General features: G+C 42.2%; 2 protein-coding genes across 2 annotated transcripts in view; one reads left to right on the top strand and one right to left on the bottom strand.

Annotated features, from left to right (window-relative positions):
- Positions 1–8,059, top strand: part of LOC131246644 (WD repeat-containing protein 26 homolog) — a 41,075-nt gene extending 33,016 nt beyond the window's left edge. Inside the window, exons 4-5 of the mRNA XM_058246988.1 lie at positions 3,639–4,268; positions 7,594–8,059. Of these exons, the coding sequence (XP_058102971.1) occupies positions 3,639–4,268; positions 7,594–7,815 (852 nt within the window). The 3' untranslated portion in view covers positions 7,816–8,059. The remainder of the gene's footprint in view (positions 1–3,638; positions 4,269–7,593) is intronic.
- Positions 8,060–13,610: 5,551 nt separating this feature from the next.
- LOC131245654 (protein PELPK1-like) lies at positions 13,611–14,120 on the bottom strand. The gene has a single exon (XM_058245253.1). The coding sequence runs from the start codon at positions 14,118–14,120 to the stop codon at positions 13,611–13,613; it is 510 nt and encodes a 169-aa protein (XP_058101236.1).
- Positions 14,121–27,558: the final 13,438 nt, after the last annotated feature.

Genomic DNA, 27,558 nt, shown 5'->3' with positions numbered 1-27,558 from the left:
AAGTGAACTTAATTAGAGGTTTCATGGGGGCATGTGAGGGTGACTGGATATCCCATCTTCAGTTCGCATATGATACTATACTGTTTTGTGATGCGGGTGTAGTAATGGTGGGCAATCTTAGGAAGATTTTGAGATGCTATGAGATGGTGTCAAGGATGAAGGTAAAATTTAAGAAGAGTGAGATGCTAGGAGTTGGTTTATCTAAAGAGGATTTGGCTAGCATAGAAGACATTCTTGGGTGTGAGGTTGGATCTTTTCTGTCTACTTACGTGGGCCTTCCCTTGTGTTTGGGAAAACTGGCTAAGCACTCGTGGAGCAAGGTGACTGAAAGATTGGAGAGGAAGTTCTCTAGATGGAAGAGTCATCATCTCTCGATGGGCGTTTGAAATATGATTATTAAAACACTATCAAATTTGCCACTCTATTTTTATGTCCCTATTCAAATGCCTAAAGTTTGTATTGGAGAAGTTGGAAAGAATGCGGTGGGATTTCTGAGAGGGGTTGAGGGTAAACGGAAGTTTCATCTCCTAAGATGGGAAGAGGTATGCATGCTTGTAGCTGAAGGGGGAGCAGCTATCAAGGTGTTGGAATCTATAAACCTGGCCTTGCTAGGTACATGGGTGTGAAGGTTTGACAATGAAGAGGGGAGATTATGGAGAGAGGTATAATAACCAAGTATAGTGTCGAAAAGAGTAGGTGGCAGGTAAAGGGATTTTTAAGACACATGGCATCAGGAATGTGGAAGTCAGTCATGTCACTAGCCTCTAAGTTTAAAGAAGGGGTATCTTTCTCTCTTGGGGAGGGAAACTGAATTCGATTATGGGAGGATGTCTAGCATGTGGAGGAATCGCTGCAAGTTCAGTTCCTGAGGCTTTCTCAGTTGGTTCTAGATAAGGGTGTAACAGTAGCTTGATGTTATTTTCAGTCACCAGAGCTGGGGTGTGGTTTACCCTTTGTTGCTGGGACATGACAAAAGAGGAAGTGAGTGACTTCTCTAGGCAATTGAAGTGGCCACAGAACTGCTATCCTTTTCTAGCTAGTAAGGATGAGATGATTTGGAAAGCTCACCAATTGGGTAGATTCTCATTTTGGGCATTCTCTACTTTAATACGGAAGGTTGATTTTTCCGAACATAGGTTTGATGTGCTTCCAAGATGAGGAATCAGTGAACAGATCCATCTGTTCATTCATTGCTCATATGCTAAAAGTATGCGGGATTGGTTTTTCAACCAGTTTGAAGTGGATTGGGTGTCACCAAACTCCATCGACCTGTTCTTTTCATGGTGGAGGCAAAGGGAAGATTGGGAAGAAAGTATGGCATATAAGCTTGGTAGCCGGTATTTGGTTTCTATGGAAAGAAAGGAATGGTTGATGTTTTAGGAACCGGAAGAGATAGGTGGCGGTGTTTAAAAGGGCCAAATCTCAAGTTATGGGGTTGTTTCCAAGCTTTTGTCCCAGATTCCAGACAATTGGCTAGAATTGTAATTTTAATGTTTTGGTTCTGGTTATTGTATTCTATAGACTTCACCCCTTGATTAATAAATTCATTACATTTCAAAAAATACGGACGATAGGTATATAGGTTGCGGGATTTGGGCATGCTTGTTATTTTTTGTTCTATGGCACACCCCCCAAGGTAGTGGCTTTTGTGTGGTTGGTGGGATGGATGATGATTCTTATCATAGAAAACCTACAAAAGAGGTCCAAGATTCTGCCTAACATTTGTGTTTTGTGCATGAAGGATGTAGAGACAATGGATCATCTATTTATTCACTGTATGGTTGGATGAAAGGTTTGGGGGGAGCTCATAATGTCCTTTAGTGTCAATAGGGTAATGCCAAAGTTGAATACCTTTTATGGGCTTGGCACATTGTAGGAATAGGTAAGGGGACACAATTTGGAGCCTTGCTATGATGGTGATGATGTAGAACATATGGGGGGGGGGGGGGGGGTGTGGAGGGGGGGAGCGGTGTGAACGGAATAGGCACTGTTTTCTCAATAGGCAAGGAGAATTGGAGGAGCTAGTGTGGAACGTGAAGAGGAAAGTAATGGAGTGGGCATTTGGTTTGAAGGATGTAGATGCTTGTAACTCAAGTCTTTGTTCGCATTCTAGTTATCAAGGCTATATTTTTTCGGCCTTGGCTATTATCAAGGTTATATTTTAATAAAGAATAGTTATCCTTAAAAAAGAAGGGAAAGTTGCACCAACTATCATGGGAATGAATGGATGAGCCATGCTATGAAAATTTGGGAGAGAGTGATTTAACAAAGATTGAGGCATGAGAGGAATGTATCAAAAAATCAGTAAAGTTTCATCCCTGGCAGGGTTATCGCTGAGGTTACTTTCATACTTAGACAATTGATGGAGAAATATAGTGTGAGGAGGATCTCCACATGGTCTTCATTGACTTAGAGGAAGCATGAAAGAGGGTCCCTAGAGAGTTAATGTGGTGGGTGTTGGTAAATAAAGGGATCCCATGTGTATGTTTGCAGCTGAGAACTTTGATTGACAAGACAAGGGAGTGTGTAAACACAATGCTAGATTTATAGGGGGATGCTTTAGAATCTAAAGGATTTTAAAATAGTTGGACTAATACAGAGTATATGGAGTGCAGTTTTAGTAATAATAGGATTGAAAATGAGGAATTAGTTAAGATTGTTGGCTAAGAAATTTCCCAAAATGACCACATTCAATGCCTTTTGTGTCAATAATTCATGAGAATGGAGCTGGGTGGAAGAAATGGAGATTTGCCTCTGGAGTTTTATGTGATTGTTGTGTACCACTCAAATTGAAAGGGAAAATTTTATAGGATAGCTCTATGACCAGCCATGCTTTATTGAACATAATGTTGGTCTGTTAAGGAACAACTTGTTCATAGGATTAGTGTAGCTGAAAGGAGGATGTTGAGAGGGATGACTGGCAAGACGAGGAAGGATATAATTAGAAATGGATGCATTTTAGGGAACTTGGGAGTAGCACCAAAATAGGTAATAAGATGGGGGAAGTAGAATTAGTTTGATCGTGTGGAATGGAAACTGATAACCATGCTGTTTAGGAGTGGCAAGTTGTAGGCTCTGAAGGGGCAAGGGGAAGGTCCAAAAGGATGTGGATGGAGGTAGGAAGAAAAGATTTGATGACCTATGGTCTAACTGAAGGTCTGGCCCTTGATAGAGGGAATGACAGAATGAGATTCATGTGGCCAACCCCAATTAATTGGTATATTGCTTAGATGAAGATGATGTATCATACTTTATTTCATGTTTGCATTCTGAGAAATCAAATGGGATTTTTCTTTGTTTACTGTAACCATGGTATTTATTTATTTATGATGGATAACCATGGTAGTTATTTTCCAATGTTATTGATGTCGTGAGATTACATTGCTGGATGCCTATGTCTGAGCCGCTGCATCTCTATCTTTATTTGTTCCTGGACAAGAACCAGTACAACTTTATTGCCAATCTGAAATGCTCTATACACAAATCTATAATATTGACTTGCTTATTCCTGAATGCTGGTAGATATTATTTTCAGGGAAATGTTTGTATCTTTTACGATGGGATATTATATGTGACATTATCCCAAAATTATAGTAGTCTTTCTTAAGAAGTAAAATCATGCATGCCCCATATTTTAGGTTAATGAGGATGGGAGAGTGTCATTGCGGTACACACTAACTGGTCATCAAAAACCTGTCTTGACCCTATCATGGAGTCCTGATGATCGTCAGCTTCTCACTTGTGGTGCGGAGGAGGCTGTTAGACGCTGGGATGTTTGCTCAGGAGCATGCCTACATGTTTACGAGAAAGCCGGTCTGGGACTGATTTCCTGCGGCTGGTTCCCTGATGGGAAACGGATATTTTCTGGTGTGACGGACAAGAGCATTTGCATGTGGGATTTGGATGGAAAAGAGCTGGAATGTTGGAAAGGGCAGCGCACACTTAAGACCTCAGACATGGCCATTACAGCTGATGGGAAGCGGATTATAAGCATGAGTAGGGAAACTGCAATTTTGTTGCTGGATAGGGAAGAGAAAATTGACAGGCAGATAGAAGAGGAGCACACCATCACTTCATTTTCTTTATCAAGAGATGATAAATATTTGCTGGTGAACCTTATCAACCAAGAGATCCATTTATGGAGTATAGCTGGTGATTTAAAACTTGTCGGCAGGTATAAAGGTCACAAGCGGACTCGATTCGTAATTAGGTCTTGTTTCGGGGGATTTGAGCAAGCTTTCATTGCCAGTGGTAGTGAGGATTCACAGGTATGGAATACTTGTTTTTATTTGTAACTTATGCTAAGCCCAAATGCACCTCTACATGCAGCTTCATGTGCATCATGGGCCCCACTCGTGTAGATGACCTGGCACAAAGATTGAGCTAGTCCACCAATTAGGTGGCCCAGCCACACTTGTATGGTGAAGCTGGACTTTTGGCAATTCAACTATCCATTATTTTTGCGAATGTTTGGCATTGAGTTGACTGGTCTTAATTTTGAGCCAGGCCATCTAGATGGTGGCCTGATGCAGGGTCAGATTCCCAAATACTGCCTGGTGGAAGCCGTGTTTAGGTGTATTTGGATTTTCGATAGCTCATCTTATCTTTTCCTCTCTCTCTCTCTCTCTCTCTCTCTCTCTCTCTCTCTCTCTTTTCCCTTATCAATTTGAGGAATGAATTAATAACTTGAGAGAAATATGAATTTGAGCTGTACCCTTTAACCCCTTTTGATGGATCGGGTTCTAAGTTGCAATCAGGTTACTTTCAATTTGGAGTTGAAAGAAACTGGAAATTGATCCTGGGAACATCATTAAGTTTTGGAATTTCCTTTTGACTAAACTGAATGTTTGAATTTTTCTCACATTTTCATCCAAAAGACAACCTATGCATATAGAACCTGTTTGTTTCTGGAAAATCACAATGGTTTATGGATTCTAGACCACCAAAGACATGATTTTTTAATTCTATTTGTACTTCTAGGAATTTATGAAGACCAGATTTTTTTTTTGTAGGTTTCATCACATCTTCTATTACCTATTAATTCTGCAGCTTTTATTTTGCATGGAGGAAAAGACTGTAAAATTCCCTCAAGTGACCGTTAGGGGTATTCATTGTCATTTTCCTTCTAGCTTTTAGCAACTATCAATGGAAGATTAATTGTTCCTCTCCATCGGCTACAAGCAATATAGTGGAAAATCTCTCTTTCACTTTGTAATTGATCATTGCATTTTGAATTAGCCATGTCATCAAGGAAATATTTCTCATTTCTAAACTGAGGGATGGATTTGCATTGGAGTAAAAAAAAATAAAAAATGCAAGCACGATCTATAATATGAGATTTTGGTTCTAGTCTGATCTTGCACAACCTGGTTTACTTGCAACATGCAGCATTTCTTGACCAACAATTAGAATACGTATAGTCACCCATTCCTCCAACAAACACAACAATCCTATCTACTTTTTTCATTCTACAGTAATATGAAGTTTTCTAATGCATTACCAAAATTGTAAAGGATGGGCGTGTTTATTACTTACAGTGGGTGTAGGTGGTGGCTCCCCTATGAATAGATGCCCATCCTTTAGAATTATTGTTGCCTTCTACGGGTTAAGTGATTGTTTGCAACCAAAACCTTTGATGCTGTACCAAGGAGTGCATCATCAACTTGCCCCAAAAGGCCTTTCTGCGATGAACTAGTATTTTTATCTGCAACTTGCACTTGAAATTGAAATTTACCCTCACTCCAAGAGATCGTTTTTTTTTTTGTTCACTTGATTGAGTCTTTGAGCCAACCTGACCAAGTTGGTCATTGAGTCGAGTCGATGTTTTGGGTTTTTGAACTGTGACATGTCCTATCGTTTTTTTAACAGTGTTGAATATATCTGTCGAATTTTTTCTTTTTGATAAACTTTATAGTCATGGGAAAGATTTGAATCCTCAACCCTTTCAAGAAAACCAAGGTCCTTAACCAGTGGAATACTAGTTCAATCGTTATTTGGTTTAGATATTTTATTCTATATGCCAAGATTCAGAACATTTAATGCTACTACTTCTATCTTAATTTTGTATTAATTATCGAGTCAAGCCAAGTAAGACTCAATCAAGTCTTCAAGCAAACCTGACCCAGCTGGACATCGTGTTGAGTCGAGTTTGAGTTTTCGGGTTTTTGAACTTTGATATGTACTACCACTTTTAACACTAGTGAATATATCTGATCATTCTAGGAATTTATATGAAGATATCCCAGCCAAAGCCAAGCTGCATAGTTCAAAATACTGGTTAGGAAACTGATTCAGTGCATTTATTGTATGTATTGCTGAGGTGAGACTAAATTGGTTGAAATTTATTCCCATGTGGTGGATATATAGTGTGTGTCCATCTCATTTTGGGAGCTGGCCGATATGTGCTCTGATGCCTATATTTTGAAACAGTGTTTTAAATAGTGAATAGCATATAGTGTAGTGTTTACCCCTCTGAAGTATTAGGTGTATGCTACCAGCTGCTTCTAGATTTTTAATCAAGGTTATGCTTGGTGGCACCAATTTCTTGATATTCTGTACCAAGTTAGGTTGATTAATAGTGAAATGTAACAAAATATCATGATATTTGGTGCAACTGAATGCAACCTAAAGTAAGTGGAAAGAGTAATGATCAAGTATAAAGGTAAAGAAAGAGCAATGAAACTGATTTAATATCGTTTCTTGTATTATTTTACTGAAAGCATTGAAAAGATTAACTATTTTTTGTTTTAAAAATTGAAAATAGAAAAATGTAACAAATCATCGAAAACATTATTTGATTTTAATATGTAGAGAAAAATAACTTGTAGCGTGTAGTGTGTAATGTTTGCAAATTTTCATTTAGCGTATCCTATACATGACTGAAGCTATTTTCATGAGCTACGTACTGTTTAGGCTAAGCTACGCTACTTAGCATAGCTGTTTAAAACACCGCTTTCCTACAGATGTTAAGAAAGTAGCAGCGTGTAATTTGAACCTTGCTTGGTAGCTCTTGAATGCAGCATATGGTAAGAGAAAGGAAACAGTCTAGCCTTTTCCTTTATGTCCATGTTGATGTCGTCCCTATTCACCTAGACCAATTAAAGCTGGCCAGTTCCTCCCTAACTGGACACATTTTGTCTCAAAATAGTAATGTGGACATGAAGTACATGGATCTCTGTTCTGGTTTGCTTTTTTCCTTGACCTATTTAACCACCTGCATCTGCCATTTCTACTCTGCTAGGATAGACTTGTTATCTAAATAGAGAGGATTTAGGATTCCTTCTAATGTTCCTCAGAATTTCATTTGGAACCTAGAGTGGGCTGCTTCTTCCTTAATCATGTGTTTTCTTTCAACTTTCAATCGTCACCTGGAGTGAACAAAGTATTATTTTCGGGGGTGGGAAGGTTGAAAAGCATAATCTGCATATTCATTTCATGTCTGCCCCAAACCTGCAGTTTGTACAGAATGAAGTCACTCTGCTGACACTGCCAAAAAGCAATTTGGGTGTAGTGCCAAATGCAGCATTACAAATGTTTTTTCTTCATTTTCTAGTTTATGTTCTAGCCCTTGTCATGGGAAACTTGTATTGGCAGGTTTACATATGGCACAGAGGGACAGGCGATCTCATACAAGCATTGCCTGGGCATTCCGGCGCTGTTAACTGTGTTAGCTGGAATCCGACAAACCCACACATGTTGGCATCAGCCAGTGACGATCGTACAATCCGTATATGGGGATTAAATAGGCCGAATCTGAAGCGGAAGGACAATTATAGCAATGGTGTGGTCCACCATTGCAATGGAGGTACCAAATGATGAAAGACACACAGCAGTCAGGTATATGTTCTCTCACTCAGTCCTCCTCCGATGTAAATTCTTTTCCCTTTTCTTCTTGGCGCATACAGCAAACAAACGTGTAAATCAAATGCTCACTATCCGCCAATAAAACTGTCTACTGTGACCATTTTTTTACAATTTATTTCCTTAATTGAAGTTGTTTAGAGAATTGGCTGTTCAGAACTTTTACTTGCACATTCTTAGTAGATTATGTGTTTGTGTGCGCCATTGTATCTGAATTTGTTTCATATGGGAGCAAGGTGTTGCGAAGCTGATTTATGTCAGCTATTATTATGTTCCTGCTTTCAAAGCCTCCTCTCTGACCCCACCAAAAACTGACTTGATATGCGAGGAGTTTCTCAACTCTTCAAGGTTCGCCGATTTATGTCAGCTATTATTATGTTCCTGCTTTCAAAACCTCCTCTCCGACCCCACCAAAAACTGACTTGATATGAGAGGAGTTTCTCAACTCTTTTAAGGTCACAGGCCGCCAACCCCCTTGCAGACAAGCTGTAATGACATACTCCTTCCCGTTTTTTTATTTATAAGAAACCAGTCCCAAGTCCTAAACAAATTAGGGAACTGGACATGGAAACTAATCCCAAGTAACTTTTGAAACCGACTCCAACTAAATGAAACCAAACACAAATAAGGGCCTGTTTGGTTTTCCAATTTCCTATGAAATGCAAAGTAAACGAGCCATGTAAGCAAAATCATTATTACAGTCAAATGTAAGTGATGTCACTACACAATTACAAGTGTAAATAATCAATACCCGTTTACAGCCATTTGTTATTGTAATTGGAAAACCAAACGATACCACCAAATAAGTTACTTTTGTCTACTTACAGGCTACAGCAGTAGATAAGTAACTTATTTGATACAAGTAAGTTTGTTTTATGATCAATTATAAGTAACTTTTTTTATTTAAAGTTACTTAATCACTTTAGTTTAACAAGTAGAAATCAAGATAAGCTACTTGGGGGACAAGTAGCTTAAGTAACTTTCGATCCAAATGCCCCCTAAAAGGCATGTTGTTTTGTGAAAATTATTTGAGTAAGATATAACTCTTGTTGAGGATATGTCCAGGGCTAATCTAACTCAGAAATCTTAATTCCCAAGGGTCGCAATCCAACAACATGTGTGGTGCTGTACCATATTTTCCCAACAACATGCAACTTGTGTAGGACATCAGTAACATGAAAACAGTTGGCTCCAGTGTGAAGAAAACCTCGCACAAAAATAAGGATGGTCCTCTCATCAGGTATGCCACAAAGTTGGGATCAATGGACTGACATACTTGATTCAAAAAACAGGTGTGGCCCACCTAGTGAGCCAATCAGCATATTTTTGAGGGGGGTAATTTTCATGGTGGGGCCTACCATTTTCGTGGTATTAATTTCCTATACTAGTGACATTTTGGAAGTAAAAAGGATGGTACTGTACCACAGGTTTCCTGTAGATGATTAGTTCTTATTTGTAATTTGGCAACAGCTTTAATTGTTATTATCCCTAACATGTATAATTCTGAGGCTGTTAGGAAGGCGATTCAAAAATCTAACCATGAGTTACATGGCCAAACTTCTTGAAGGCTACTACTATCTGTTGCATGGTGTGCCGTAAAGGCCCTTACGTAAAGGTAATGGTGGCAACCGTTACACGTTACGGGGTCGTAACGGCTGTAACAGCCGTTATGGGAAAAAAAAGACCTCTAATTGTCGTTAATGGCATATTACATCCCCTATAAAGGCCATAATAGCCCTGTAATGGTCTATTACGGGACATATACAAGTTTTTCATACTTTTTAATCAACATTACGGGGTAGATACATGTTTTTCGAGGGTTTTTTCAATAAATAAAAAATAAAAAAGAGAGACCGTAACGGCCGTTATGGGGCCGTAACAGCCGTTATGCCCCGTATAGTGAAGGTCACTGTGGTGGCTGTTACGACCACCGTTAGATAACTCCTTGATCTGTTGTCATGTGGGGGATATTTCCAACGGACCTTTACGGCTGACATTGCTAAACATTTTTAACTATCCAATCTGTTTCTAATGTTGTAGTCCATGTGATGAGTGGAGCAGCCTTAAATTTCACGATTAGGTATTCATTGGGTTCTGCCTAATGGGGCAGATGCTGTGGCATATACGTGGGCTGCTTTAAAACCTTGGTGGCTCATGTAACTTTTATATGATCTCCCAGTTGTGCATTGACATACCCACCCCCCGCCCAAAAAAAAAGAAAAAAAGAAAAAAAAAAACCATGAAACCCGGATTGCCTGGAGCATTCATGGACAACTTCTCTTTAAAACCTGACTGAGAAAGATTTTGTAATCTTTGATCTCCTAACATTGCATCACGTTCACAGTATTGAGGTTTGCTAGCGAGGTTCAAAGTATCGTCTGTAGTCAGCATGTATAGCATGATACGTACCCGTATTATTCCTTAAATGATTCAGTTGTATCAGTAAGTGAAAATGGGGCGGTATCAGTGGTGAATGGCATGATACCAGATACACCGATTTTAAACTTTGTTTGCTTGCCCCACAGGCACCCTTGAATGTACACTTGACTTGGGTCGGGTTACTGAACTCAATGAATCTTTCCAAATCGAGACTGAGCCAGCCTGGGTGATTTTCACAGTGACTCGCCTAGGTATCTCACCTAGTAGAGTCGACTTGTTTGGGCTTTTAGTCTTGTTGACTTGGCTGGGTTTTCAGTCTCTGAGTTGAGCCAGTTTTAAGAACTATGCACCCAACCCATGTATCAAGTGGGCACCAATCCTATTGATGACGTGGCCCAAAATTCAGGCGTTTTAACCATTAACTAGATATGTTTTCCTTAGCCAGTTCCAGTATGTGTCTGTGACCTACCTGATAGTTAAACAGTTAGTTTTTGGATCCGTTATCTACACGGTCGCACATGATTCCCGGCTTGTGTGTCCTACACAAGGCTGCTCTTGGCACGTGTGGTTGAATGTGGGAATCAGGATCCGTAGCCAATGGGTAGTGCTATACAGGTCTTACCTGAGGAAGCAACAACAAGACAAACAAAATACTTGTCACGGAGAATTTCTATACAGATTCTACAAAATTCTCGGGATGTGGATGGCCCATGCTGTAAAAATCCCCCGGATGTGATGATATTGGGTCTTAGTCAGGTCCATGAGGCTCTGGCCTAACCCGCCATGTGGGCTGGGGTTAGGTATGCTTTTTTTTTTTCCTCCCTGTCGCATGGACAGGGCTTCGACTCCTAGGCGAAAATTTAAAAAAACAGTCCTATGCTGCAATTTGATGACATTCTAATCTTGAGACCTCAAAGACCAAAGCCTTTTTTTTTTTTTTTTTTTAAAGGGTTATCAAATTGGTCACTTTCGGCCTATAGACCCACATTTTGATAGATATATGTGCCATCAGCTTTTTTCTACACGGTAGGACCCATATGGACGGCTTGGATCTTGCACATAGATAAGATGTAATGGGCTACTTTAGTCCTTTGTTCCGTATGCGTCTTAGAATTGTTGGATTTTTGTTTCTTTGGGCTAGACTCACACCATTTACAAAATGACGGTGGCTTGTCATCGCATGTTGCGCTCTTAATGCATATTGATTAAAAGATTAACCATCCAACTCAAGTAGTGACCGACCCAAATTCTTAGGGTAAAATCAGATGGTTACTATAGTATCGCAATTCTCAGATAAACTTTTAATTCATGCCCCCACCCACCGTTCGATTAGTAAGCTGGACGGTCTGGATTGTAATACAACTATACCCTGGTAAGCTTGATGAATCATGGCAATTTTTAAACAGGTGATGAATTGTCACACGTGTCTATCCCGTATCTGATAGTTCAGGTTGGTTGAGTTCCAAACTTAATATCATAGGGTTGGGTGACAGTAGTCAATCAGCCAATAGCCTGATTCTTGAACCAAAAAGCTCAATGCTGGGGTTGCCTCTGATCAACGGCTTGGATTCTGTACACGTGTGCCATGAGCGATTGAGTGCAGCCGCACCAATGCACGAGCCGAGCTCAGAAGAATTGGGTGGGGCCTATGGTAACAAATCTACTGCCCAAATAGAAGATGGAGGGATCTTGTCCGCTCGACGATCGTAACAATATCTGTTGTCGACTATTGGCCGTAAATTTTCATCTCATTGAATGAATAGGATCATTTGGATGAGGGGATATTAGGAGATGCCCCATTCTGCCTATGAAATCAACCATTAAGATTTCTAGAAATTGGGCCCCACCTACACAATTGTCTTTTCTCTTGTACCATTATCGAATTATACCTATCAATTCCAACAACTGTCGTCCACCAACTAAATGGACCAGATTTATTCTTTTGTCAAGAACATCTACCGAGTCAGAGACTCACTTGATGGACGGCATAGCAATTCTGTTGGCCACGCAGGCAGATGTGAGTGTGTAAATGAGTGGCTCTGTACACGCTGGGCTTGGGCTTACCAAAACTAATTCCAGCAAACTTAAATAGCCTTTAGTTACCAACGTGCATGTACACAGCAGCTTATCTGCATACCATTACATGTGCCAACATGGAAAGTGGGCAAGAGATCCAGGCTATTATTCAACATAAGGCTCTTGCTGTGTTAAGGCCCAGGCCGAAAAATCATATCTGTCCACTATTCATGGTGGGCCACAGTTTAGAACACAAATGTGCATATTATAAAAACTTTGCCAAAGTTTTCTAAACACTCCACAAATTACTAACTTGTGGTCCATTAGACAACCATATTTATTTGTATTAAAAAAGTCCAATCAATGATATCGATCGTCCATCATGTGTATCTCACCTCTGATTGTTGAGCCTCTTAAAGTCACTGTGATCTAATGATCCTAACCATCCAATCAATCTAAAGAAAAAAATGGATGGTCCAAAATAATATAATAAAGTACATTGAAAGGTCAAATAATGTTTATGAACCGTTCATCATCTGTGGCCTACTTTTGATTGTTGATCCCTCCCAATAATCAGTTTGAGTAGATGATCCCAACTATCCACTCAATGTGAGGTAAATGAATGCTCCCTATTTACTAAAATACTGGATCAATCATTAATCTGGATCTCTCATGATGAGAGTCCCATCTTTGATTGTCTACGCCGTCCAAATATCACTCCATCTAATGATCCTAACCATTTGATCAATGGATATGAGGTGGATGGAGGAAAGGTCCAACAAGTGATCGTAAAGGTAATCATGCCAGGCCTACCGTTATTCGATTTGGGCCTTTCCTAGTATGATAAATATTCATGAATTTCCTATCCATTGATCAAATGGTTACAAGCATCTGATCTCAGTAATTTTTAGGAGGAGCCAGTAATCAATGGTTGGAATCACACCGTGAATGGCCCAAATCTCCTGGATTGGAAGATCTCATATATCAATTTCAACAACTTATGCCATTCATTCTACTATCACAAATTCTAAAAATAGTTAGTAACCAAATAAGAAAAAAAAAATAATTCTTTAAAACAATTTTAAGTAGAATAACCAAATAACCTATAATATATTTATTAGAATGAAATATTTGTATATTTTTGTAGTGGGATACAAATGCCAACATGTTTCCAAATACAAAGCAAAAGAATAGCACATTCCCCATATCCCCCCTACAACTTGACATGCCTCGTGACCCCAAAAGACCCGACCAAGGACTTTCTATCCAAAATGATACAAACGATGATTAATTCTAATACACTACAAGACTACAAACCACAAAGTAAATAGGTAAGGTGCATGCAAGGTGGGCCATCATGGGCTAGTGGTTGATGGGGGTGGAGAGAGGAAAGGGATAGTGGGTATTGAAGGGATATTTGGAATGGTGGGGATTGTAGGGATTGTTGGAATACCAGGGATGGAAGGCAATGGTGGCAATGTGGCCTGAGGCGTGATAGTAGGGATGGTTGGAATGGTTGGGATGTTAGGAATTTCAGGCAAAGGTGGCAATGTGGGGTTAGGCAATGTTGGCACGGCGGGCTGAGTCGGCAACTGGACCGCAGGCAATGGTGGCAATATGGCCATAGGCAACGTTGGTATGGTTGGCAGAGTGGGCACCTGGACCGCAGGCAGTGGTGGCAATGTGGGCTTAGGCAGAGTTGGCAAGACAGGCATTGGTGGCAAGGTTGGGACTGTGGGTAAGGCAGGGGGTGGAGCCACTGCTACGGGAGTGTCCAACAAATGGCGGGCAGCATAGCAATTGTGGCTACCGATAAACGCAGCAGCTACAAGAAGCACACATAAGAAGTTGGTGTTAGAAGCCATGGTAAGTTGAGAGCAAGCACTGGGAAGATTTTGATGCGGAGACGATCTGATGAGTGATTGAGATAGAAACCAAGATGGGGTTTATATAGTGGAGTTTAGATGATAAGATTGTTTAAGTTAGATAATTTCATGTGTTGTTAGGAGAACATGGAGATGTTCCGAAGGAGTTGTTAGTTCACCTTCTCACCCATCATTCATTGAAAATGTACAAGAAAAACTATAGATTAGGAAACACAAGTGAAGAAGTCACACACGTCTACCTTTTATTATAGATGGAGTTGAATATTTTTTAAAGAACCCGCTCCTGTGTCCATCCGTTAATTGGTTGATCAATTATGGGTGAAGATGTGGACCGTCTATCTGGCTGAACTTGCCATGGATGGACAACTGTATACCAATATCACATTTGTGGGGCAATCCTATCCACTCAATAGGTGGCCTTCAACGGACAATTAATAATAGAAAATGGGCAACGGTCCATTTTCAGCTTCAAGCATCAGGCAGCTGGGGTTGTTTTTAGATGAAGTACAATTACATGGCCCCATCATGAATCGGCATTGGGAGATGGATCTCAAGCGCTATAAAGGAAAAGTTCTTTGTATAAAGAGACTAAATATGATCCAAACCGTAGATTTTATGGGACTTGCTTTCGATGGTGAATTCCACAGAAGTCGCTGTAATGGAACAATCCTATCCCTTCGATTGATTAACTGCAAATAGATGGCTAAGATAAAACATGCATGGTGACATTCCACATTCATTCCAAAAAGGGACAATGATTGCATGGCTAATTGGACAAGCGTGAGATGTTTTGGCAAATATCCTTCTTACGTTCCACGTGGAGTTGATGGTCTAATATCCTCCCTACGGCATATATAACTGATGCATGTGATTCGTTGAAAATGAATGTTCCTTTTTCATTTTTCCATGCTTAAAAGAGTTATTTACAAAACATGTATAATTTTCTTAGGGCAACATTCTGCAAACATGCCATATCTTGAAATCAATGAGTAGCTTTGTACATGGGATGTTTCCGGAAATAAACAAAAAACAAAAGCATCCTGCATGTTGGTAATCCATGGAATACTTATGGGTTGCAACTGATATATGGAGCCTTAGTTGAATTATGATATTAAAGATGTTAACTCATCAGTCATCTTATTAATTTTCCTTTTGAAAACATTGCTAGGATTATATTATTTATGGATGTAGATTGCATTTCATGTTCATGAAGTAAATAAAATATTAATTAATGTTAATGCAGAAATCTGGTTAGCCCTCTTTGGACCTGCGTACCTGCATAAGGAACAGATAAGGAAGACCCTGGCTATAGCAGGGACCCTCCGATGCCTAAGTCAGGAAAGAAATATGGGTCTAGTTGAGTATTGAGGGTTTAAGGGTAAAGATTGTGCGTACCGTTAATCATTAGAGGTGTCTCTATTTATAGTTTAAGAGAGGAGGTGATATAGAGGAGATCTCCCTATTTAGTAGGTGTGTATTGTAGTGGGATTTAGATTCCGAACTTTTGGAGAATCTCCTGAGATCCTTGGTGAAGATCTAGGGATCCTAAGCGTGTCGCAGATATCCTCTAAAGACCTCGGGCAGATCTATCGCGATAGGCTTCTTGGATATTCAGCTAGGATCTTGGGTGGATGCGGTCGGGCCTTGATAGGAGGTGGGCTATGCCAACCTGAAGTGTGTCGAATTGGGACATGCCGACCTGGGCCATACCGACCTGCCTCCTTAGTCGAGTGGTTGAGCTTTATTGAGGTTTGTGGTCCTTCTGGCCTGCTGGCGGGACGTTGAGCTCGACCTCATCTTATTCTCGGCTTCGGATTCGCTTGTTTGGTTGAGATGCACAACAGTCACTGTTGTCTTCCTCATCGTCATCGTCATCATTGTCCGACAAAGGAACAAAGCGTTCCTGATAAACTCTATAGATCTTGTAATCGATGGAGGTGGTGCTCTTGCGGGCATGTTCCTCGACCAAGGACTCTGAGTAGGAAGCAGACTCCCATGGCGATTGAGCTTCTTCTTTCTCTCCTTTCGTCTCTATCTCTTTGTCGGAGCTAGCTGTATCGAAGTCGAAGGCAATTTCTGATGTTGGAGAGAGGAGAACGGAAGGGCTTATTATTTGCTTGGTTAAGTGTGTAAGGTTTCGACTTGACCTTTTCCCATAGGTCAGTCCGTTTTCCCCATAACAGTAAGCCTCCCTACTCTCAAGTCTACGAAGCAGGCTTGAGAAGTAGGTCAGACCTGATCAGGTCAGATTATTATTATCTGGGGTGTTGAGTCAGTTCCTCATTAATGTCGATTTTAGGTGTCGTGCATAGGACTCAGAGCGTATTTACAATCATGACACATGGTACTCGAGACGGTATGCTTGTGGCTCGAGGTCACGTGTGCTGTCAGAGAGCCTTTTTGGTGTCCGACCAGTGGGGCAACCACGTGTGGCGCATGCTTTGGTCATGGAGTTGTATGACAAATGACGAAGCTCCACTTGTTCGGGCGCGAGTATCGAGGAGCTGTTCTGGTTGCAGTAATGAATGCGGCATTTAATGGTGTATGGACGTTTTCGCTATAAAAGGGGAGAAAACCTAATCAAGCAGGGCTCACTTTATGTTGTCACTCTGCCTGTTCGCCCATTTTCCTGCGCTTAACAATTCTCGGTGTGAATTCTGACAATCTCTAGAGACCTTCTTCCCCGATGAGCTCCGTTCCCGTATTCTTGTACTTCTCTCCTTTTTTCTTCTTTTCTTCTGGGTTTTCCAGCATTTTTTTGGGCCCACAGCCATGTCGGAAACCTCAAGTCCTTGGGAGGGGACCCCCCGATTGTCATGTTAGGTAGATGACCTTCACCCCTTGTCGAACCCACCATCACCATTGATGATGATAAGCGACAGGGATTTTCATGCATCCCATATGTCGCGGGCAGTTGAATGGTCACCGATAGAGCGGTCGGAGGAGGCGGAGCTAGCGAATCATCGTCGGAGGCGGAGAAAAGAGGGCCAGTTGGATCCGTGTTGACGGAGGCCGACCTGGTGAGGATAAGGTCGGGGTACCACATTCTAGACTCTGTGGTACTCCGAGCTCCCTCACCGGGCAAGCTTTCTAACGAGCCCCCCTGAGGGCGAGGTGGCCATTTTCTAGGTCGCTCTCCAATACAGCCTTAGGCTTCCCCTCTAGAGGATAGTGAGGCGGGTGCTTGCACACTTGGGGATAGCCTCTGGGTAGCTGATCCCAAATGCCTGGAGGGCATTGGTGAGGTCGTTCATCCTCTGGTCCGAGCTTGACCAGCCCATACTAACCATGGATGAGTTTCTCCACCTATACCAAGTGAAATCTAACCCTCTTCATAAGGGTTGGTATTTTTCTCCTCATAGTGGGGATCTGGCAAGGCCCTAATCACGAACGTCCTGACATCGAATAAGAACTGGAAGAATAAGTGGTTTTGGGTGTCGGGGGAGTGGGAGGCGATAAGGATATCTGGGCTTTGTTCGTTGGTCTTGATCTCCTTTTGCGTGACAGGTCGATATGTTCGGGCTTAGCTTTTTTTTTTTTTTTTCTTCGTTTCTCTTGGTCATCACCTTTGTTCTGACTTGTGTTCTTTTTTGACAGTTGTTCCCAAGTATCCCACGTGGTGGGTGTAGAAGCTCTTGTTCGGATTACTAGAGCTAGGTCCATAGACGCCGACTTGAGATCTTGGAGGGAGCTCATCACGCCCGAGCTTATGCTTAAATTAGGTCTTGATCTAGTCTTGACAGGTATAGCTTTTCAGTAGGTTGCTCAGGATTAGGCGTACTTCGCAGATTTTTTTGCTAACTCGTTTTACTGTGTAGACATACCAAAGTCAAGGCCATCAAAATGCCCAAAAGAAGAAGAAGCCGACTTTCAAAACCAAAGGGAAGGTCAGACCTTCCGTAGCCCGAGAGATTGTGGAGGATGTTCCGTCCTCGGCTCATACTACCATTGTTTCCGAGGTGGTTGTTGGATCGAATTCGCTCGCCGAAGCTTAGCCTGCTGGGGGCCGGGTGGTTGCGGAGATGGCTACCGAACTCCCCTCGCCCCAAGTGGAGGGCCCATTCGGTGGCCACGGCGGAGAGGGTTAGAGGTCTCTTGGGTCGGCTTAGGCTATAATAGAGGGGCTTCTGCCTTAGGCAGATCGGCACGTCTCTGATGTCGATTTTACCAGTACGATGGATATGCCGCCAGATGGAGTTCTAGGTCAGGTGGCGTGGCTCTTCTTTAGGGTAGGTTTACCTTTCTTGAGATATCCTTACTTCCTTCCTTTATTTATTTTTTTTGCATTGGTCTGATATTACGATTTTTTTTATTTTTTATTTGTAGTGCACCCCCTCCCTGCTTAATGTGCTTCACGAGATGTCACGCCTCCAGGCGGAATGTAAAGAAGCGAAGGCGGCATTGTTGCAAAAGGGGGCTAAGGCCGAGCGACTTCGCATCGAGGCTGGGCAGTCCTGCACTAAAGCTGGGCGGCTTTATGAGGAGGTCGATCAACTTCGTTCTCAGAATGTTGCCCTGAAAGCTCAGGTAGAGGGTTCGACGGTCGAGCTAAAGGCATTGAAGAAGCTACTTGCCGATGCCTTGAAGAGAGGAGCTCGGTGGAAATCAAAACTGAATGAGCTGAAGTGGTCCTTTGATGTGAAGATCAAGGAGGCCCAGGTAGCTGTATCTTTGGCTTGGGTGACATCTGTGGAGGAGTTTAAGTCCTCCAAGGAGTATACGGAGGATAGGGACACCCTATATGGCCTCGGGTACGAGAAGTGCCTTGAGGACATCAAAGGGGTGCATCCCAAGCTTGACCTCTCAGCCTTTGAGAAGATCGACTTCGATTCTGAGGCGCCTCTAGAGGACTCACCCTTTGAGAGGCCTCCGCGACATCATGACTCCTTCCTCTCCCCTTCTTGTTGTAATTTTTGGCTTTTTGCAATGTACCCCTCTAAATTATTTTTAATCAAAAGATACTTTTTGTTCATTACAATGATCGTTTTGAGTAGATTGGTAGGTTTTGCGATGGGTAAGTCGGTGTTTTGTGCCAAAGTTGAGCCCTTAGTTGTTTTAACCTTATGAATCTATGATTCTTGGTCGAGCACTTCCGTAGGTCGGATACTTCTGTATTTTAAGAGGATCATCTTTACGGCAAATTGCGTGACCCAAGTAGTGACGATAACTCATGGCCCGACCTCTTCTTGAAGGGTTGACCCATTAATGAGGGTTGTTCTTCCCTTGTATTATAGGAAGCTCTTAGTAGATTTTTAGTAGATGTATTATTTGTAGACATGGAAGTAGGGAGCGAACTCGTCCCGACCTCGGGATTTTTATTGCAATGGTTCCAATATTGTAGACTTAAAACAGCGAGAAAGTAACTTTTGTGCTCAGGCCAGGTTAGTCCCTATGCATAGTAAATTTTAAGATGCTCGGCGTTTCACGGATATGGAAGGAGTCAACCTTCTAGGTCCTCGAGTCGGTATGACCTTGGTCAGCTCGTGCTTGTTACCACATAGGTTCCTTCCCAGTTTGGTCCCAAGATTTCTGAGTCGGGTTCCTTGGTGTTCTGGAAGGTTCTTTGGAGGACTAGATCTCCAGCTCAGAACCTTCTTGTCTTCACTCTAGAATTGTAGAAACGGGCGACCTGCGACCTTGACTTGGGCTTATTCCCTTCTCTCTTCGATAAGGTCAAGATCTAGTGCCATTTGTTTGGCGTTCTGTCGTTCGTTGTAGGAGCGGGTCTTAGTAGTTGGGAGCTCGATCTTGACTGGGATAATGGCCTCAACACCGAGGTCCAGGGAGAAAGGGGTTTCTTCCGTGGCTGTCTGAGCAATAGTCCGGTATGCCTAGAGGACGTGAGGAAGCTCTTATGCTTAGGATCCTTTGGCCCTCTCGAGCTTCATTTGGAAATGATTTTTGATGATCTTGTTGACTGTTTCGATGTGTCCGTTAGCCTGTAGGTGCAGGGGTGATGAGTAGACATTTCAAATCCCGAGATTTTTACACATACCTAGGAATTGCTGGTTGTTAAACTGTTTTCCATTATTCGAAATGATCGTGTGGGGGATTTCATACTGGCATATGATATTTTTCCAGACGAAGTCCATAATTTTCTATTCAGTGATCTTGGCCAGGGGCTCGGCCTCGGCCCATTTGGTGAAATAGTCGATTGCGATGACCACAAATTTAGTCCGCCCTTTGCCAGTTGGTAAGGGGCTGATGATGTCAATTTCCCATTGGGCGAATGACCATGGTCTGGTCATATGAGTTAATTGCTCAGGAGGCTGTCAGGGTATCGTCATGAATCACTGACATTTGTCACATTTTCGAGTGTATTACTTGGCATATGTCTGGATGGTCGGCCAAAAATATCCCTGTCGGATAACGTTGTGAGCGAGGGCTTGACCGCTAGAGTGGTTCCTTCATGAATTTCTTTCAAAACGTATTTTACTTCGTCAGATCGGATGCATCTGAGATACGGGAGCGAGAATCATTTTTTGTATAGAATGTCTCCGATCATGGTGTAGCGGACTGCCCTAGATTGAAGTCTCCGTGCCTTTAGTCGGCCCTCAAGCAGCTTTCCTTCCTTGAGGTAATTGATTATAGGATCCATCTAGGTCGGTCCTGAATTTATCAGGATGACAGTGCTCAGATCGGGTTCATTGATGCTTAGTTCAGTTAAGAACTCGATCGGGATTGGTTTCGGGATATCGTCTTTAGTTGTTGTTGCTAGCTTTGCGGCATGTCTGCTTTAGAGTTCCCTGACCCAGGGATCAGGCTAATATTATACTTTGAGAATTTACTGATCAGTTCTCTGGCTTTCTTTAAGTGGTCCTCCATTCATTCTTTCTTAGCATGGTATTCACTAGCTATTTGGTTGACGACGAGCCGTGAGTTGCTACGAATTTTCAAGTGCTGGGCTCCCATGACAGCTACTAGCCTGAGCCCATATAAAAACGCTTTGTATTCTACTGCATTGTTTGATTATAGTGCTTCATATTCCGCCACATTGTCCGATTAGGAGCCTCAAGGACTATCCCGACCCCGTTGCCTTTAGAGTTGGATGAGCCGTCGACGTACAACATCCATGTTGGCAGTTCTGGCTCGACTGTCTGATTTTTGGGCAGATCAGTATTGTTACTTGGACTAGCTTCCAGGTCGTTCCCGCACACGAGCTCGACAATGAAATTTGTCACTACCTGGCCTTTAATGGCAGTTCGGGGTTGGTATTCAATTTCGAACTTGCTGAGCTCGATCACCCATTTTGTCAGTCTACTTGATACCTCAGGTTTTTGGAGTACCTTGCGGAGAGGTTGATTGGTCGGGATTACTATGGTATGGGCCTGAAAGTAGGGTCGGAGTTGTCGTGATGAGATGATTAGGGCTAGGGCGAGCTTCTCGATGCTCAGATGGCTGGTTTCTGCTGGGATAAGGCTCTTGCTGACTTAGTACATAGGAAATTGTTTCCCCCCTTGTTCTCTGATAAGGACCGAACTAACAGTAGCTGACAATACTGCTAGATATAAAAGGAGCAATTCCCCTTGTTCGAGCTTTAAGAGTAGTGGTGGGGACCCCATGTACTGCTTGAGCTCCTAGAAGGCGAGCTCGCACTCTTCCATCCATTCTGTCTTTTGGTTCCCTTTTAATTACTTAAAAAATGGGAGCCATTTTTCGATAGCTCGAGATACGAAACGGTTCAGGAAGCTATTCTTCTTGTAAGGCATTAGACTTCTTTTATCGTCTTGAATGAGCTCATGTCGAGCAGAGTGTGAATTTTGTTGGGGTTCACCTCAATTCCTCTCTAACTGACCAAGAATCTGAGGAATTTTCCCAAGCTGACGCCGAAGGCGCATTTGCTCGTGTTCAATTTCATCTAGTATTCATGTAGGATTATAAACATTTCTTCGAGGTCAGAGATGTGGTCCATAGCCTTAATGCTTTTGACAAGCATGTCATCAACGTAAACTTCCATGGAGCATCCGATCTGGTGGGTAAACATTCTGTTGATGAGCCTTTGGTATGTAGCCCCGACATTCTTTAGTCCAAAAGGCATGCATGACCTTATAGCAGTAGAGTCCTTTGTCTGTGATGAAAGTCATCTTCTGCTTGTCATAAGGATGCATAGAGATTTGATTGTTGCCTAAGTAGGCATCCATAAAGCTCAGGAGTTTATGTCTGACCATGTTGTTGACAAGCTAGTTGATCTTGGGGAGAGGAAAGCTATCCTTGGGGTAGGCTTTGTTCAGGTCGGTGCAATCAACATAGACCTACCACTTCCCATTGGACTTTTTAACTAAGACGACATTGGTTATCTAATCCGGATAGTAGATTTCTTCAATGAAGTTAGCCTTGAGGATTTTTTTGACTTCTTCTCCTATTATGGTGTACTGTTTAGGCTCGAAAATTCTTCGCTTCTGTCAGATTGTTTGATAGTCAGGGTTGACATTCAACCTATAGACCATAAACTTCGGGCTGATGCCGGGTATGTCTTGATGAGACCACATGAATATATTAGCATATCATCAAAGGAGATTCATGACTTCGTCTCGCAATGGCGGTGTTAGGGATAGCCTGATTTACACCATTCGGGTCGGGTCAGAGTTGTCGAGTGGGATGAGTATGAGGTCTTCCATAGGGCGCCCTCTCTCTCAGTTGAGACTTCTTGGGGATCGAGAGAGGTGATGGCCATTGCCTGATGCTAGGTCCTCAATGCCATAAAAGAGCACTATCGAGCTTCTTGTTGGTCTCCCCTGACTAGTCCGGTACCATGTTCGGTGGGAAACTTCATCGCTAGATGGTATGTTGACAGTACGGCCTAAAGAGCGTTGAGTGAATATCATCCTAGAATAACGTTGTAGACAGAGGGGTAGTCTAACACTAGGAAGTCGATGATGGTGGTCGTCTAGTTTTGCCATCTCCATTGGTGACTGGGAGTTGGATTGACCCCTCTGATATGACCTTATCTCCCGCGAATTTGAGTAGGGGAGTTTTGACAGCTCGAAGTCGAGGCTATCTAACTCCTGTTTTGTTGAATGCTTTGGCGAAGAAGATATTAGTTAAGCTTCTGGTGTCCACCAAAATCTGAAATACTTTGTGGTTAGTTATAGTCACAGTAACCATAAGTGCATCATCATGGGGATGGTGAACTCCTCGGGTGTCCTCTTCAGTGAAAGTTAGATCGCAAGGTGTTACCTTTTACTCTTTCGGGGGCCTGCTGGCAACGAGGACTTGATGCTTCGAGCTGGAGCGACTGATACTTTTGGTGTGGGCTTTTCAAGCTCAGTTTGAGTCACCTCCCCTGGCAGGCCCTTTGAAGATTGTGCGAATTTCCTTACTTGGTTCATTGTTGATGGGTTGCTCATTCTTCAGGTCAGCTCGTTCTTCCCTTATGTTGACATATTCACACAGGTGCCCGTTGCGGATGAGGGCTTCAATTTCCTCCTTTAGGTCAAAATGGTCACTAGTTGAGTGGCCATGGTCTCGGTAGATGTGACAGTATTTTCGCTTGTCTCACCTATCTACATCGAATTTCATCTTGTTTGGCCATTTGAGGATTCGTTTGTCTCAGATCTCCATGAGGACCGACTCGGGTGTCGTGTTGAGAGGGGTGTATGAGATGAACCTACTGCTAGGTCGTTTGCTCGAGTGCTTGCTCTTAAGGGGCTCGTCGTCTTTCCTTCTTTTGTAGTCGTGGGCTGAGGTCGGCTCCTCCTAAGGTCATTTTTCTTTGGTCGATCCTCCCTTATTCTGAACAGCTTTTTACAAAGTAGCAATTTTCTCGGTGTTAGAGTGTTTCTAGGCATTGGCCATTGTTGTCGGAGAATTTTTATCGAGCGAAAAGAGGAATCTTCCTTCCTTGAGGCCTCCCATCATGACGGTTAAAGCAATTTCTTCTGAGTATGCATGCACTTGCATGGTTTCCAAGTTGAAATGCTTGATGTAATCCTTCAGTAGCTCGCCTTCTTTCTAAACTATATTTAGGATGTGGGAAGTGGGTTTAAGGCTCTCCATTCCCTGATAAAGTTGGTAATGAAAGCTTTGTTGAGCTATGTGAATGAACTGATTGATTACGGTTTCAATTGTCAGAACCACTTCCAAGCTGCTTCTGCCAAGGTTAGCGAAAATGCGACACATGACTACGGTTGATGCGCCATCCAACTCCATTCAAGCCCTGAAGCACTCTAGGTACTCGGTTGGGTCGGTGGTTCCGGAGTATGGGGTGATATGAGGCATGCGGAACCTCGGCGGCAACTGCGCCTGCATGATGTCAGTGGTAAATGGAGGCTCGGTTTCTTCCGGTATTGCTTCCACTGGGGTTGGAGCATTTGCACGGTAGGCCTGCCGTATGTTGCCGATCCGATGGCGCAGGTCCTTCAGCTCAGCTTCCCATGGCCCGCCGCTTTCGGCCATAGCCTCAATGGCTATCTCGGGAGCCTTGTCGTGCTTCTTCCTGTCCAGCTCATCATAATTGTAAATGTTATCTTATCTAGCTCCTACATTTTTTAAATTTTGTAGTGCCAAAACCTCTTGGAATCTGTATCTTTTGTAGTGTCAGAACCTCTTGGAATCTGTGTCTTGTGTAGCTGTTCTATAAGATCAACTTCATCATTGCCTACATTCAAGTACAAGTTCAAGAAGTTCAAATTCAAGTTCAAGTACAAGATCAAGAGATTCAAGAACAACTTCAAGAAATTCAAGTACAAGATCAAGAGATTCAAGAACAACATCAAGAAGTTCAAGTACTAGCAAGCTTCAACTACATCAAAAGAATGATATATGATGATTCCATCTCACAAATAAGGTTTGTTTGACCTTAGATTGACCTTAGGATAGGTCATACAATTTGCATTTATATCATAGGTCATTTGATAATTTTATAGGTCATATTTTGACTAGTCCTAGTCATGGTTCGACTAGTCCAGACACTGGCTCGACCAGTCTAAGAATTTCCTCGACCAGTCCAGGGTTTTGTGAATTTTCAGAATTTCTTTTGAACCCTCGACCAGTCTTGGAGACTGGTCGACCAGTTGAGCAGGCTCAACTCAAAGTCCAGCAACATTTTTGGGTCTCACTCGACCTGTCGAGTGCAGGGCTTGACCTGTCGAGCAAGCCACTCAACCAGTCGAGTAATGATCTTATCTTATCGCGTTCGAAATTTTGAATTATTGTTGGTCCTTCGACCAGTCGAACCGACCACTAGGCTAGTCGAGTGAACAGTATTTTTGCCTATAAATTAAGGACGATTTTCAGAGTTTTTCAATTCATTCCAAGATCTTCAAGTCACAACTCTAAAAAACTTGTTCCCACATTCGAGAAGCTAATTGGTTAGTATTTAAGATTCTTTTAATAGCTTTTTGCATTTGATTTTGTGATCTCTATTCAATTCTATTTCTTTTTAAAATGGAATATTGATTTTACCCTTTTTAAGATCAAAATCAAATCAAGTTAGGCCAAGTTAATTTATTCTAAAAATCATTTAGACCTAAGAACCCTTTCATATGTGAGATTGGACATTGAACATCTATATCGAATTGATTCTATCGGGCTTCATCAGAAGGAGAATATTCAGATAAGTAATTTCAATTTTTTATAGAAAATTTTTTATTTTTTGTTTTGAATGAGATAGCCAGAAAATCTCAGTGAGTGAGGTTTTAATTGTGGTAACCCTTTGAAAACACAATTGTAAAGGTTTTGGGTGAACCTTGGAAAATCTATTTCATAATGAAAGCCAATATCCCGTGGGTAAGGATATTGTGAGTGGAGTAGTTGTGTGGCTGTTTTCTAATAGTTGGGTGTACACATAAGCAAACCACTATAATTGCTGGCATTTTGGTGAATGTTTATTATTGTGCATTTATGGTGAATGATTGTAATTTATGTTCTGCACATGTAGTGAATGTTGTAATAGCAGTAGATATTTATTTCTAATTTATTCTTTATTCCTCCGTATTGGTTTGGGATTTTGATACACAAACCATTCTAGAAATTAGGTTGTCCTACCATAAGCTATTGGTTTTTGATGTAAGGTTGTCCTTAGAACAACATTTGTATCAACCTCTCAATACTTGTGCATTTGAGGTTGCTATTCAATTCTACTATTTGGAATTTATAAGTGCTATCTTTATTTATTTCTTTCTTTCTTATTCCGCATTAAAATTTTTAATTTGGCATAGTCCTATTCACCCCCCCTCTAGGACTCTTAGCTCGTCCTTTTCAGCAGGTTAGAGGCGGCCACCGCGGCGGTTCTGGCTCTTGCGGGAGACAACAGGTACATCGAATGGTTCGGGAAGCTCTTGAGCCATCGGTCCTGCTACTTACTTGGCCCCTTATGCGGGATGGGGTTGTAGTTGTTCCAACAGGTGCTTCATGGAGTTCATATTATTTTTCAATGCCTCGACTTGTTTCTTGAGGGATACGAGTCATCCTCCCCGACTATGGATTCGTTGCATCGACCCCACAGGTGTGGAATTAGCCTGCAGCTGGGAAGAGGAATCTCGGTAGCAGACGGACTATTCTGGTGGCGCGAGGTCAGGTGCAACCGAGGTGGCCAGAGCTTTGTTCTTTCCTTTTACCATTGTTGAACTTTGTTGAGATGAGAACGACTTTCGATGTCGTTTCCACAGATGGCACCAAGCTGTTGATACAGAAATCTAGTTAGCCCTCTTTGGACTAGCGTACCTACATAAGGAACAGACAAAGAAGACCCTGGCAAGACCAAGGGACCCTCTAATGCCTAAGTCATGAAAGGAATCTGGGTCTAGTTGAGTATTGAGGGTTTAGGGTTAAAGATTGTGCGTACTATTCACCATTAGAGGCGTCTCTATTTATAGTTTAGGAGAGGTCGTGACGTAGAGGAGATCTCCCTATTTAGTATATGCGAATTGTATAGGGATTTGGATTCCAATATCCTTGGCGAAGATCTCAGGATCCCAAGCATGTTGCGGATATCCTCCAAAGATCTCGAGCGGATCTCTATCGCAATAAGCTTCCTGGATCTTCGATTAAGATCTCAGGCGGATGCAATTGGGCCTTAATAAGAGGCGGGCTGGGTTAACCTGAAGTGTGTTGACCTAGGACATGCTGACTTGGGCCATACCGACCTGGGTCATACCGACCTGCTTGCAAGAGTCAAGCTCAACCTCATCTTCTTCTCGACTTTGGAGTCGCTTGTCCAGTTGAGATGCACTGTAGTCACTGTCTTCTTCCACATCGTCGTCATCATCATTGTTGGGCAAAGGAACGGATTGTTCTTGACGAACTCTTGAGATCTTGGAATTGATGGAGGTGGTGCTCTTGTGGGCATGTTCCTCGGCCATGGAATCTGAGTAGGAATCATCGGAGCTGGCTGTATTGAAGTCGAAGGAAATTTATGATGTTGGAGAGAGGAGAACAAAAGGGCTTATTATTTGCTTGGTTGAGCGTGTAAGATTTT

The sequence above is a fragment of the Magnolia sinica genome, chromosome 1 (genome assembly GCF_029962835.1).
Source record: "Magnolia sinica isolate HGM2019 chromosome 1, MsV1, whole genome shotgun sequence".
Taxonomy (NCBI): domain Eukaryota; kingdom Viridiplantae; phylum Streptophyta; class Magnoliopsida; order Magnoliales; family Magnoliaceae; genus Magnolia; species Magnolia sinica.
This window is presented reverse-complemented; position numbering and strand designations above follow the sequence as displayed.

Excerpts from the sequence above, each read along its gene's own strand:
- LOC131245654 (XM_058245253.1), bottom strand. The coding sequence starts at position 14,120 with ATGGCTTCTAACACCAACTTCTTATGTGTGCTTCTTGTAGCTGCTGCG.